The 16,417-nt window shown below is 31.6% G+C and overlaps 1 protein-coding gene across 2 annotated transcripts in view; it reads left to right on the top strand.

The window, feature by feature from the left end:
• The first annotated feature begins 12,244 nt into the window (after positions 1 to 12,244).
• The window catches only part of LOC143264620 (uncharacterized), a 188,496-nt gene continuing 184,323 nt past the window's right edge, over positions 12,245 to 16,417 (top strand). For both annotated transcript variants that reach the window (XR_013038428.1, XM_076532748.1), the window contains exon 1: positions 12,245 to 12,874. Coding sequence is in view for 1 of the 2 variants with exons in the window: in XM_076532748.1 (XP_076388863.1) it covers positions 12,639 to 12,874 (236 nt within the window). In the remaining variant the exon portion in view is untranslated. The remainder of the gene's footprint in view (positions 12,875 to 16,417) is intronic.

Here is a 16,417-nt window from a genome sequence, read left to right on the forward strand (position 1 = left end):
TATTTTTTTTCTTAAAATTATTTTATAACGAATCTATTGAAAACTATCGCTCGCGCTACTTTTTTCACCCACAGTCTTATTCGGTCTAATTCTCCTAATTTCTAGTAGCTCGTACTTTTATTTTCTCTCTTTCTCTCTTACTCTTCCTCTATCTCTCTCTCTCACTCTTTCTCTCGCACTCATCGTCATTCGTCAGTCCATTCGCTCTTGCGATAAGCGCGCATTTACAAAACCTATAACACAAGTTGAATGTAAGATGAAACGGATGGAATAAAAGTAAAGGTGAGGTTTTCAACTAAATGAACAGTGGGCGTTTTATGTAGAATACTAAATACTTTACTGGAAACGTCTCACGGCAAATGCCAATACAGGAATGACTCTCTAGACACGGTCCCGTCTTGAGGACACCCCCGTCAGCATGGTTGTTTATGGCACTTAGGCCCAGCGAAGTTTCCCTGCGGAAGGGGAATGCACTGACAAAAAGCACGTGACCCGTGCCGACCGTTCGTCGATTTTCTATTTCCTTACATGAAGTATCATATTTAAGTATAGGAACACCAGTGACGGATTCTACGATCGATTATTTATTTGATATGTAAAAATCGCCAAAGAATTCTCATGTATAAGAACGTGATGGTTGAAAAAATTCTATGCTTTGTCTGTTAAAAACAGCGATGGAAAAAAGTATATTTGTAAGATGATTTATGGCAAGCACGTGTTTATGCTGTGACCGTTTCGGATGAGATTTGACGCACAAAGTATCCTCATTGACCGGTATACCGAAGTATACACAGAGCTATTCGTAGTGGTTATGTGTCGAACCACTTGAACCCGTAATAAATTTCTTAGTCGCGACAAAAGCTTGCAATCGCGTCCGAATACCATCTGCTTTATTTTAACATAAAATTTAGAAACATTTTACACTTCCACAGTTTAACACACACATTTAGTAGGTGCGATGTGGTGAGGAGAGGTCGCTGTTTTAGGGCCATATGTTCGGACGCGGTGGAAAGCGGCAATGGGTGGCATTACAGGATGAAGGTGGAAGTTGGAGCGCTTGCGCAAAAACTTCCCCGAGGAACTTGACGAAACCACCTGGGCTAAGAGCCATCGCGTAAGGGCATCCTCTCCCTGCATGCAGAGCACACGCCGAAAAAGGGGGGTTCAGTCTCTTTTCACGAACGCAAGCGGCGGCCTAGAGCGAGTGGAACATGTCCCACTGATGAAGCTCGTTGGGTTTTCGCCACCCTCATCCTCCGGAGTGGGGCGGGAGACAATTTTAGTGGGTATGCGAGGAAACCGTCCCCACTAGGGGGGCGCCGGAAGCGTGAGTCTTTCCACACTACCTGGGCCATCTTCCCAGGTATCCATAAAGGATTTCTGTCTTCCGTAAACGAAAAAAAAAAGTTTAACACACTCATAAGATAACGGTAGATTACTTCAATACAATAACATAACACGATTTGAATAGACAAAATAATCACATCACCGATAAGATGCTATTAAAGACTGATAATCATACAGAAGAGCATGTCTGACAAGCATGTTATAGGTTTTGTAAGTGCGCACGAATAGAATGACGAATGTGCAACGAGTGTGAGAGAAAGAGTGAAAGAGAGAAAAAAGAAGGATAAGAGTTAGTAGTGTAAGGAAATAGAAATCGACGAACGGTCGACACGGGCCACGTGCCTTTTATCAGTGCATTTCCTTTTCCTAAGGGAAACTTTGTTGGGTCTAAGTACCCTAAGCAGCCATGCTAACGGGGGTGTCCTCAAGACGAGATCATGTCTGCGAAGACATTCTTCTATTGGCATTTGCCGTGAGAAGTCATCATTAAAACATTTCAGTATTCTATAAATAGCGCCCACTCTCTTATTCGGTAAACCTTACCTTTTACCATTAATATTCCTGTTTATCTTACATATGATTATATTATAAATTATTATTATGATTATATTATATAAAATTTCATTTCTGAGTTAAAAATTACTTCTTATAGCTTTTTATAATTATTGTCATATTATTACTACTTCAATTTTTCTTCAATATTTTTTCAGTTAGAGTGTTATCTCTGAAAATTTTTTCAGACATTTGCGAATGTCTTTCGAGGATTCACAATGGTTTTCCAGCCAACGACCATACTAGTTAGGATATACCGGTTCTCGTCCATTCGATCGCTGACCATCGATCAGAACGGACGTGTTTATAATCGTACCTCCGGTGTGACAGTTCGAATACTCGAAAAGCGTTTTGCCCATAAGTGCTTGTGCTACGTGTTACAGTGCATTCATCGAATTTATAACCATTATCAGCGACTGAGTACTGAACTCAAACCAGCTAAAAATCTCAGTGATAGGGATTAGAAAAAAAAACAATATTTAAAAATAGACATTACAAATATACAAGGGGGCACGAGCTCCGGCCATACAAAATTAAACAGTAATCTAGTGAACACACATGAACTGATTAAAATCATAAAGGAAGAAGACATATCAGGAAACACCACATTAATATCACGGATAAATAAATCAATAAACAATGTCTCCGTCAAAAGGCTAAATCCTAAGCCGAAACTAATCTGCAGAAAAAAAGGCACAGTGACTGATTACAAAAACCCCACCATGAAAAACAACAGGGGAAAGCCTGTATCAACCCATTCGAAGGATACAGAAGAAACGAAGCCTTGTTATGAAGAGCTGATAAAAATGATATCAAATCTAAATAAAACGATAGAAAGGCTATCCAACCAACTAGAAGAAGAAAGAAAGCGGAAAACCCCAAGAAAGCCCGATGGTACCGCTAGAGCAGAACTACCTGCGCCGGAGCCGCAACCCCAGCCAACAAAGGAACCTTCGGTACCTGCTCCAAAACCCACCGCCAAGGAGCAAAGTTCATCCAGTGACTCTTGGACAACAGTTCCGGTAAACAAAAGAAAATCCACCCAAGGCACACAACCACAAACAAGGACGGAAAAACCCAAGGAGACGGCATCGAAAGAAGAAGGCTCATCGACGCCCTCAACAAAGAAGGCCAGGCTCACCCAAGACCAGGTATATGTACAAACCCCAGACTCGAATAAAACAAAACCACCCCCTATAGAAATATACAACAGCAACAGCAAAAAAACAATAGAAATAATAGGGAAGATCACCAAAGGCTTCACAGTCAAACAAATCAATACAGCAAAACACCTTTTAAACACAGACTCTCTAATGACATATAAATTAGCATGCGATATACTAAAAAAAAACAATATCGAATATTTCACCTACACGCCCAAAGAAGAAAAACCGATAAGCATCCTTTTAAAACATGTAGACGGCGACTTCGACCCAGAAATAATTCTTACCGATTTAAAATCCAAAGACGTCCAAGATGTAGAATTCAAAAGCGTGAAAAAGTTCACCACTCACAGATCCGTAAAAGAAGGACGTAATCTCCCAATATATATAGTCCAAGTTTCACACACTAGCTTAATTAACAATATAAAGTCTATTAAAACAGTTCTTCATTCGATAGTAACCTGGGAAAAACTAATCAAAAAAGAACGCATCCAATGCAAAAGATGCCAACGCATAGGACACGTTGCACTAAATTGTAACCTTTCATACAGATGCGTAAAATGCAACCAGCCCCACAATCCAGGAGAATGCCCCCGTTCTAACTTAGATTTAAACACCACAGATTCTAAACCCTACTGTATTAATTGCAAAGAGTTCGGACACCCAGCGTCATACAGAGGGTGCCCAAAACTTAAAGAACTTAAACAAAAAATAGAAAATCGTAAAATTCAACTACAAGCGGAAAAGGAAAAAAAATCAAAAATGTACAAAAACACAGTCAAACCAAATATTTCATATAGCCAAATAACAGCAAAAAATAAACCAGACTCGTTGCCACCAAAAAACCCCACAGACACACTCCAGCAAAACAACATTACACAAACACAACAACCAACTATTTTAGAAGAAATTAAAAAAATCATAACGGTCACCATTAGCGCTCATATTGCTCAACTAGCTGAAAACATAACAGCAAATTCAAATAAAATAAACATAATTGCACAAGCCCTTGAAATAGAAATCTAAAATGATAGCAGATAGTTTCCACCAAAATACAGCCAATAAATTGTTATTACACAATCTAAACATAGTTCAAATAAACGTAAATTCGATCATAACCAATGAAAGAAGGGTCACACTCCTGGATTGCCTCAACACACATAAACCGGATGTAGTTTTACTTTCAGAGACAAAATTAAATCCAAGCCACAAAATAAATTACAAAAACTACACCTTTATCAGAAGAGACAGGTTAAACTCCACACAGGCGGGAGGGACGGGAATCCTAATCCGGAAAGACATTAAGTTCAAAAACATCCAGACAAACAGTATCAGAAACAGTACATGCTTCGAAGTAACAGTTTTAGAAATCAAATTTCAAGATAACCGTAACTTATACCTGATTGCGGGATACGCCACAGCTAACTCGAAAAAAGAATTCATGCTAGAATTCAAGGCCCTCTTTGATTCACTCCAATTACATAAAACAAACAATTACTACCTATTAGCCGGAAACCTAAATGCTAAACGCGATACGTGGGGAAATACCATAAACAACACCCGAGGTGTATCCCTGTATAAGTGGATTTCGGAAAACGAAATCACTTACAGAACAACGCTATACAGCACGATAGTCCCTTCCTATCCGAGAAGTGGGGCATTCATAGACCTTTGCCTAGCCGACAATAGAATCAAATTCCACGATACACCAGCACCCAACCTCCTACAGTCCTTTAAATATGACAGCGACCATAGAGCGACGAAAATTTCAATATCCATCCCATCAGCAAACTTTTTTCTCTTCGACGAAGTATCCCCATGTATCAAATACAACTTCCATAAAGCCGACTGGACAAAGTTTAAGACCACACTATTAGAAATAGACACAGTAGACATACCTAACGACAGAAATCTTACGACGGAGGAAATCGACGATTACATATGTAAACTAAATACCCACATACTCGAGGCAATAGATTTAGCGGTACCGCGAATAGAGAGCAACTTTAATTCAACAGATAGGTACATTACCCCAAAAATAAGAAACCTTCGTAAACAGAAAAGCCCCCTCATCACTCGAATCAATAGACTTTCGAGTTTAAAAAACTATACACAAGCAAATGATACGACCATAAAAATCTTAAATGCTCAGCTTAAAAAGATCAGATATGAAATTAAGAAAGCCTTCCAAGAATCCGTAAGTAATTATTGGAAAAACCGAATTAGTAAAATTTCTCTACAAAACAATAAAAGATCTTTTTCCTTCAATAAACAGCATATTTCGAACAAAAGAAAACAGTGATATAGAGACACTTAAAATCCCGACTACAAACATCGAGCTCCTTGCCAAAGCTAACTTAAACCCCAACCAATTAACAACAGATTCAAACGCGTTCCTAATCACCGACACTCAAAATAAACTTGACATACTAGGTACACACTTCGAATCAGTTCACACTCAAAACTTGCACATGGGTAAGAAACAACACTCCAACATAATAGCTCAAAAAATAAACACGCTAGAACAAGAAATAAAACAGAATAGGGAAAACAACATAACAGTTTGCACTTTTTCCGATACGAACACCTCGAACAACCCCGACGAAGAATCCGTTCCCCCCAATTACTTCACTTCATACCCTAAACTCTTAAACACATTTAAAAAACTAAATAATAAAAAATCTTCCAGCTTCGATGAAATACCCAATATCGTCTTGAAAAATCTTCCTCAGAAATACATTTTCCACTATAGTATTATATTTAACAACTGCCTAAACCTAGTGTATTTCCCCACAACTTGGAAGACAGCCAAACTGATAACAATCAGAAAAAAAGGCAAAGATGGCAGTGATCCTAATAGCTACCGTCCGATCAGCCTTCTTCCAAATATTAGCAAGGTCTTCGAAACAGCAATAAACGACTCGATAGTTAGCTTTTGCAAATCGAAAAATATAATTCGAGAATACCAATTCGGCTTTCGCCATAGACACTCCACAGTTCACGCGATAACTAAATTCACATCGGATATTTGTTGGGCTCGAAACACCGGAGACTGCGTCGCCGCGTTACTCATAGACCTTGAAAAGGCTTTTGACACTGTTTGGCTGGATGGGTTATTCTACAAGTTGCTAAAGAAGGAGTTCCCAATCTATCTGGTACAGATGATTTGGAACATGCTTCATGGTAAACAATTTTTCGTAACCAACGGTCAATTCAGATCGAGTAAATCTTTCAAAATTAAAAACGGCCTACAACAAGGCACAGTAAACTCTCCAGTTCTGTTCAACATATTCATAAGCGACTTGTTACAAATGTATGGTCTAAATATCGACTTCGCTAAATTCGCGTTAGCATTCGCAGACGATTTATTAATTTACATCCGCGGCAACAAAGCTTCGTTATTACAATCAACCTTACAGGAAATTTTCGGTAAAATCCAAGATTACTTTCATACGTGGAAACTTAAGCTCAACATTAATAAATGCGAAACAATCTTATTTCGACCCTACATCTCACCCATATCGGACGCCAACTTCGACGTACGTAAACACGGAACTAAAGTTCATATACGCGATGCGAAAGATTTAAATACGAAAATTCCACATAAAAATACTGTCCAATATTTAGGCATACATTTGGACTTTAAACTAAATTACAACGAACACATCAAAATACAAATAGAAAAAGCTCAGAAAGCCTTCGTTATCCACAAAAAACTTTTTTACTCCAAAGATCTAGATAAACGCGTGAAAATTTTATGTTACCAGCTTCTCGTCCGACCCATCTTGAGCTACGGATGCCCAATATGGTTCAACATCAGCGCTGGAACCATAGAGAAACTAAGAACCTTTGAAAGGAAATGTTTACGAGCCTGCCTCAGCAAATACCGAACACCAGAATCCAATTACACCAAACTCATCAGCAATCATAAGCTATACGAAGAAGCCAAGATCATCCGCATAGACCTATTTTTACTTAAACTTATACGCAATCACTGGGCCAACACTGTCAAAATAACATCCAATAGCCTTATATGTCATTCACCATACCCAAATCCATTATATTTCACAAAAACTCTAAAAACCGGATATACTCCACCGGAATCCTTCATCTTTCTTGACAGCGAAGGATATATACAAAACCCTGAAAACGTCCCAATTTTGTACCACGCATTTAGGAAAACTGTCGACAAAACAATCACATACAATAAAAACATCCAATTTAATCATCCCAACATACGCTTTAAGTACAGACTGTCCAGCATAGATAAGAAAGACAAACACAGACTAGACACAAAGAAATACTGGTGGCTAAAATAACATAAATATTATAAATTAATATTGACAAGAATGGGATTTTATTCCCCAGCGAGTAGGAACATCTTCTAATACTTTTTCCGCCTTTTCCTCTCCCCTACTTCATTTTCATTTTCTTTTCTTCCTTTTCCACTTCTTCCTTTTCCTCAGACCCCAACACCAAATACTATATATCGTTTATACAGTCCTCTGTGCCGTTTCTGTATATATTATATTATAAATTTCATTGTACAAGTATACTCCTTAGTCGTAAGTTTATCATCATTCATGTCGAAAAAAGACGTTCTGTATTAGAAATTATTATATAGATTGCCCGTGCTCCATGTAGGAGCCTATAATCTCATTGTATATATCCAACCCAAAGCATATACCGTTTGTTCGTTTTGGTTTATTGTACCCTTTGTATATATTATTATTTATTGGCACAATAAACGTTCTGTTAAAAAAAAAAAACCGGTTCTCGTCCGATCACCGAAGTCAAGCTGAGTTGGGCGCGGATAGTACTTGGATGGGTGCCGCTTGGGAAATCCGCGTGCTTGTTGGCTTTTTTTTTCCTCGATACACGAAATTATTTAATAAAATTATCCTCAATTCAATATTAAGTTATTTAAAATTAGTTATTTTTGGATCTATTATAAATATAATGTGATTAGTTAAGTGATTAGTTAAGTTGTTCACTTTTTCTCGGGAAAATGAATGTACAATGTATAATTGAATTAAAAATATCAATATTACTTCAATTTCCCTCGCATGTTTTTGCTACTAATTATTCTATTGTATTCGAACAATTATACATAATTTTTCGAGGTATATGTAATTTTATTGTGATTATCGAAAATAAAATTGAAAATTAACGATCAATGATTAAGGTAAGTTTAAATTATATTGCTTTTGTTCATCTTATTTATTAAAAAATAGCACGTGCGAGTAAAGTATATAAGATATTAATGATAGAGTAATTATAACCTTGTATCATTAATTATATACTTTATTAAGCTATTTTTCCTTTATTGCAATTTTCTTAGTTCTTTAATAACATATCGGGTGTTTAAACAATGTACAGATCTCTTATAGTGAATTTCATCAAATTTATTGTACCATTTAGTTAAATTTCTCTGGCTATTTGAACTATTATATGCAAGTATTAAAAATAATAGATATTATTTTGGTTATATCCTTTATCTGTATTAGGTTTTTATAAACTATTTAACCTGTATCTACTTGTTATAGTTTAATAACAGGCAATTAAATGCATAAATAAACCATAATAGCCATAGAAATTTACTTTAATCTATTTTAAATAATTGATTTTATTATTACGTTATTTCTGTTTGAAGTAATAATTATGATATTATATGTTAATGATTTCATATGGTAAACTATATGTGTAATTGTAGAAAATTACATATAAAATTATTTGCCATACCATAACAATGAACATGATAAAACAATAAAAGCCAGTAAGGTTAGTGCTTTATTAAACACTTTTTGATTTCTTATTTTTATTTAGAAATATATTTTGAAAATCATAAAGGAAACTGATAAAATTATTAATTTGACAGAATTAATATTTAGTAATACTTTTCTTGTTTTATAATTTCAGAAAGAGATTTAAATATCAAGTTTTATTAGTAATAAAATTATGTAATATTTTATTATCAACATTTTGTTAGAAATTCCAATGTACTTGGCCACTTTCGCTACCATGCTGTGCCTTTATCTTTGTTTCCTCAACTCTATTGTTCGCGGGTATGAACTTTCTCATGTGGTTAATATCATGTAAACATGCCTGTTTTAGGATTTTTGTGGATTCTAGATTTTTCCAAGGACCCAATAAATCACATCTCTCTACTTCCTTACTTTCCACTTTTTTAACCACCTTTCATCTTACAAAATTAACCCATGACTTTTACAGCTCCCACACCATTGTTTCAAAATCAACCAATAATTCCTTTTTTAAAGTTTTTCCTGAAAACGCCATTTTCCAATAGATTTTATTCAGAACTCACAGAGCTAATATGTATACACATTTCAAAATAAAGAGATAGATTAAGGATTAACTTTGTATTGGTTACATAATAAATGTTTTAGTATTACCAACTCAAGTTAATCTTGATTCGGGTCTTCAACAATTTTTGTATAATTAATTTTTTAAATTTTATAAAATTTATTATTCATTTAATCCACTTATTATTATATATCCATATTGAATTTTGTAGCTATACAAAAATAGAACATGTTTAATATTATGTTTAGACTTTTAATTCAGATCTTGTTTAAATATATTATTCAATATATGTATAATGCAGGGGTGGCCAAGTTCCTTGATAGTCCAAGCCATTTTTCAAAGTTTGAAATGTTTCGCGAGCCGCAATTTTCGATGGCGCAGTTTTCGATGAATCATATTATTCTTAACTTGGACGGAAATGAAATTTGTTACAACGTTGCACTTAGACTTTCATATTTGTCGTTAGTAATTTCAACGACATTTTGAAACACATATGGAACGATAATAATTTTTTAAAATATAATAGCACAAAAATGAAAAAGGAACTTGGGTACATTTATCGAGAGCCACAAATAATCCTTCAAAGAGCCGCATGTGGCTCGCGAGCCGCAGGTTGGCCACTCCTGGTATAATGTAACAACATATTATCAAAGATTAAGTATGTTGTAATATTGTAAATACAAGATATAAAAGCACAGATTTTGTCATTTTAAATATAACACATTTTATTGAATATATGTTGCATATCTAGTGAAAATTTACTATACATTGGTTAAACATTTATATCAATTAATCACACCAGTATTTACAGGTATATTATAAGATAAATACATCGACTTAAGTAATGAATACATATGTATATCATGTAGAAGTGAATCTTACGATAGTGAAAAACGTAGTAAGAAAATACTTACAATATCATAAACAAAATAATAGGAATTAGATCAACTATAACTGTATGCAGTACAACTTATTTCTATAAAAATATTGTTACAGAATTACATAAAAACAGAAATAATCAAATATTAATTATGTTATAATTCATATCATTTTGCAGTTGATATTCAAGAAAGAAAAAGAATAATTTGTTATAAGCGCTGAATAACTATTATTGAAATAAAATATTTGACTAAACAATATTTCACTCAATAAATTTTTTTTTTTTGAGAAAATTGTTTTCACAACTTTCTCAGTTTCATTCTGCATTATAGAAATAACTAATCATTTTTGAAATGCTTTCGAAATAATCATTTTTGAATTTTGTAATATTCATATAATATTCATTTGTGAAACACTGAACTGATTATAATTATATTTGTTTAATTCTGATTTGTTATTATAGTAATCATTACATAATAATTAAGATATCTAATAACGGAATTAATCTTGAAATCACTTATTACTTATCAGTTTATTATTGCAACTTTTTAATTATACTTTGGTAACATGTGGAGCATCCATCTTGATAATATAATTTTGTTTATATCATATTTCAATTAAGTTTGTGCATTGTAATTAATGCCTATTTGTTAAATTTTATGTCACATTTTAATATAATTATACAAATAAATAGTAAGTAATTATAAACAATGACGAAGTATTTTGTGCATGCCTTTTTCTAAAATTATTTATTTTGAGACACTATTTTGTATTACCACTATTAAATAGAAGAAGGCACATAATATATTAAATGAAAAATGAAATATGTAATGAGGAAGTAAAATAGGAAGAATATGACAATTAATGAAATATTTTAAATTTAGAAAGTCATGTTGCATCAGAACTTTTTATGAAACATGCTAAAGTGATTTATAATAATGGCAGAACTAAATACTAATGAATTATATTACTATTGATAATGCCAGTAAAATTATAATTAAACTTAATAGAAAATATGATTCATCAAGTTAGAGTTTAAGAATAAGTTTTCTAGAATAAATAATTGTTAAATACCAATAAACTTTTATAATTTTGGTTTATTATAAATAAAAATTTATCAGGTAACCATTTAAATAACTAAAAAATTGAAGGAATTAAAAGACGTCGTAATGCGAAAATATTTTTCTCTACAATTTATTTACTACAAATAATTCTTTTAAAAGTTTACTCAAAATTGGTTAAAAAGTGCACCGGATTGGAGTATCAAAGAATACGTAGTAAAAATTAGAACAAGCGTAAGTATCATTATCATAGTTAGACATTTCCCTTCTAAGTATGTAAGATTACATTTTTAGAAACTTTTTTTATAATTTTGTTATCTTAGAATCGAAACTAATGTATACTTTTAAATATGTAATAAAAATGATAAAAAATACTTTATTGTTACATTTGTAATAATGTAAATAATTTTATGACCTGAATATAATTTAACACACATTAATAGTTTATATAATCAGTGAAATATTAATGTCTGAATAAAAATAGGAGTTGAATTGGTGTTTATAATGTGTGCATATAGAATGAAGGAAATATATATGTAATTACGAATATGAAACTATAGTCAGTAAAAAAAAATTATTCAACAAACATCAGTAATTTCTTGACTTCTTGATATTATACTTATATTTTGAATCATTGCGAATATGAATAAGAGAATTAACTATAATAAAATATAATTTTGAAGATGCTTTCATAAGATAAAGTTGTATTCTTTATAAGTAGTCATAATGAAAAGGCTCAAATGTAGTGATAATTTATTAGAATTTTGTTTTTATTTTTATTTTAATGAATAGAAAGAATTGAACCGTTTAAAAATTTATACTTCCATTATGAAATATAAATTAAGTTGTTTATATTTAATTATACATAATATATTTTTGACATCTTACGTCATAATAAAACTTAAAATATTGCTTGATTTACATTTTTTAAATGAATTTAAAATTTAATTCATAACTACATTACAGATGTTGAATATATGAAATAAATTCACAAATTTATTTTTAACTAATTTGTATTAAGTTCCCAAAGTAAATTATAACTGCTAAACAAAAAGTTTTGCAATACAAAAAGGGGTATTATTGTCCTGTAAAACAAGGCAGAATCGCTTTTAACTGCTTTGAACTCCTGAGGGCTTTTTTTATTTTTTTTAATGTAATTTTGCATACATTTTTTAAAATAAATCAGTTCTGTGCACTATTTTCGAAAAACAACTATGAATAATTTGTAAGATATTTCAAACGTAAAAATAAGATATTTCTCACAAAATTTGAATTATGTTTATTTTTCAATATTGATGGTAGAGGGCGCAGAATGAATCGCTTATTTTGCACGGAGTTACGTAGTTTGCTATTTTACGTTGCGTGTGAGACGCTGTACATTCAAACCCGATCGGTCGTTGTTTTATTCTACCCGTTCGGTTGGCGATTTGTCCTTACCTCTTCTTTAGCCATTTCGTATTTGTGGTCAGAGGTGTTCGGATGTCTTTTACAGTTCTCGGAAAAGCTATTGGTATCACAAACTTGGTTCCTATACACTGACTTCGTTCGGTAAGTAATATTTGTTTTTAAATAAGAAAGATATTTTTTGTTCCGCCGATTTACGGAACTGCGTAATTTATTGTGCAACCTGCGCCAATTAATTTCGAAGTTTTTAACATTTTTCATCGCATTTACTTTTTTTAAATGTTCCGTGAAATATTGTTATAATATGAAAATTTATTTAAAAGCGTACAATCTAAAAAATTTATTTGCGTCGTATTAATGATTTCTGTCATGGAAAATCTTTGTCTTCGGTTGGTATACGTTTGTTTTTGTAATAAAGCGAAAAAAGCAATTTAAACGCCAATAAATAATAATCCATTGAATTTCGAAGTGATATTGTTAAATTAAATAATAGCATTAGGGTTTTTTTTTCAATAAAGCGTATGGCGGTTAAAAATTGACAATCATATACACATTATCGCGTGCTATATCATGTATTTTTTTGTGCGCCATTAGTGTATAGCTTATGCATGAAAATTTGAAAATTTTCGAGATGTTTTTCACAGTTCATCTACAATGAATTTTATATTGTAAATAGTTTTTACTTGCATTTGCAATTGTGATTAAAATTTTTGTTTTTCGTGTATGTTTATTTTGCATTTTCAATATGAATGTACATATAATTTATTTTTTGAAGATTTATTGTATTAGAAGACAAATTTTTTCTTTTACTAATATTACAGTAATAGAAGTAACTGAACTTTTACTTGATAATTAATAAGGGTAAAATTATTCAAACAAATTTATACTTTTAATGTTTTTAATTAACACGTAAAAACAATTGTCTTTTAGTAACGGGATCATAACAATATTTCATGTAATGAAAAAAAAAACACGCCCATGGTTGTGCAGTATCGTTATATGACTGTTTTGTTTCACCAAATAATACACTATGTACTAGAGGTATAATTATTAATATTGTTTTTAATAAATGTCGATAATATCGGAATAGATATTTTGTGTCTTTTAATTATATTTGGGTGGCAAAATTAAAATGTTCAAATTTTAAATTCAGCAAATTGTATCGATGAAAAATTTTAGTTTGAAGTATTCGCGGAAAACTTTTGTTACTGTTCTATTGAATTCGATGCATACCTTTCGCGTTTATGAGAGGGTACATGTCAGTATGTATTATACTATTTTTATAAATTTATTTCAGCGTTCTAAAAGTAATATATATAGCAGATGAACTGGAAATACAAATTTACGATAATTAGTCAAAATTATATACCAATATTCAAAGTCAAGTTTTGTCATATTCGAAATTAAGTTTCATTTAGGTAACTTATTTCAATTATATTGCTTTTATAGTATTTAAATTACTGTTATTATTCATTACAAATATTAACGTGTATGTTACATTTCATTTATTATTTTTAGTTAGTATTTATTATAGAGAAGTCAGTTTCAACAATCTTTGATTAATAAAACTATTAAATCGGTCAAACGATCCGATTAGCAAGTTTATTATTTTAAACTACAAAATTTGTAAAAATACTTTTTTTGAAATATGTGTTAATTTTTATCGAGATGAGGAATTGATATATACATTCGATTAGATTTTGTTGCTTATTTATTTATATTTCTACTTTATTTTTAATTTCTAATTATCTGTGTATTATACACCTGATATGTTTAGCATTCACTACGACATATATAGAGTGAGACAATTCTGCCCATCTCAAATACCCGCTATATATGAAGATTTGAAAAAATTATATTTCCTCAAGTAACACTGCGTCTCAAAGATTTTAAATTCATCTCAATATTTTCATGTTATGTTTTATTTTTGTGTAATAGCGTATATTATAATACGGTTTTAGCGGTCTATGAATTGCGGGTCGTTCTATATTAAGTAAAGGAATAAAGTAATGATTCTTATTTCTCAAGAGATGTTCGAATTGATGTTCATTTATATTGATACATTGATATAGTGTTTAATTGTACCTGAGTCGTCAATGTCTTGCAGCTCTTCAAATTTTGTAACTAAAAAAAGGTTTCGTTTACGTTATTTAATTTCGTTAAAAAACAGTTGAATACATACGCGAGAAATAAGACAATCGTCACAATTGAAAATTAATTTTTTTGCTGTGTGTAATCCGCTTTTATAATGGAAACAAAACAGCGCAACAACACGGTGACGACAGTCATTTTCAATTTCTAATGGTCTCTTGGGTAAAGTGTAGTAGTACATTGTCAACAGAATAGGTTTTTTTTTTACCATTTTTTTTATGTTTTATTTAGCAGAAATGTTTATTCTCTCATATGCTTATATATCTAAACTTAGAAATGTGTCATTTTTATTAAAAATTGAATGATTTTCTTAAAAGGATGAGTAATACGAAAATTAGGTTTACAACTAGTCACAAAATTGAGTGTACATTTATAATAAACGAGATTCGTTAAGAGAACAAACTAATAACTTAAGTTCGTGTTCTACATTTATTTATGAAATATTCTTTCTGAATTTATAAAATACTAGGAAAATGTCTGAAATATAACGACATATATTAACCCTTTGAGTGCTGAATACTACTGGCCTATGCAGTCCCTACGGACGCCGTCGACGAGATCGTATAATTAATTGATAATTATAATATATTTGGATATTCAAAATCAGAAAATTAAACAAATCATAAGAATTATTATATAATCATAGAACGGCTTCAAATATATATATTTTAAAAAATTAACATTTAATACATATATCTTTAAAGAAAGATAAAAGGAAAATTAATAATTCATTTGCGTATGATAAACCTCAAAACAAGTATCAACGCATAATCCGACGTCGCATTTTTTACATTCATATGGTGTATCCTTCCTTTTTTACTGTCTTCTACAAACAACACATTGATGAAAATTACATGCTCTATAAGTTACGACAATATGCCAATGCAACAGTTACAACTGTACGGAGTAACAGGTGATATCAGAAACTAACTGAAGTGGCGTATAAAACACAATTTTGTTTTTCATCGTTGCTAAGTAACGAGGTATGTGGTTTTTACAGAAAAAGACAGAATGTTGGACAATAGAAACAATTGCTGAACATGCACATTTGACCATAGTACACTGATCATTTTTGCCAGGCGCATAGTTGCGTCCATAGTCCATACTGATAGCATATACTGAGCGCGTATTTGCGCCCATAGTCTATATCGATAGTTTTCGCTGGATGCATATGTGCGCCCATAGCATTCAAAGGGTTAAATTATAGTGAACGATATTCTTATTTCGATTATCCAAAATTGAGCATACAAATTTATTCGTAAAAGCTAACATTATTTAAAATTATAGAATATTAATATTGCATTGCATTCCCTTTATCATTTATGACAAACGTCTTGGCATTGATTCGACTAGTATTGAAACTATCTTTATTTCTACTATTGTAATTATTTAATCGAATTTGGAATTCTCTCTATAACTGATCAGCTGAATCGATATCAGTTTTTACTGTTACTGTGAATTGCAATTTTCAATTTTTAATTGCACTTATAATTTTTAATTTTGATTTTCATCGAAAAAATGCATTTTTATTTGTAT

The sequence above is a fragment of the Megachile rotundata genome, chromosome 6 (genome assembly GCF_050947335.1).
Source record: "Megachile rotundata isolate GNS110a chromosome 6, iyMegRotu1, whole genome shotgun sequence".
Classification (NCBI taxonomy): domain Eukaryota; kingdom Metazoa; phylum Arthropoda; class Insecta; order Hymenoptera; family Megachilidae; genus Megachile; species Megachile rotundata.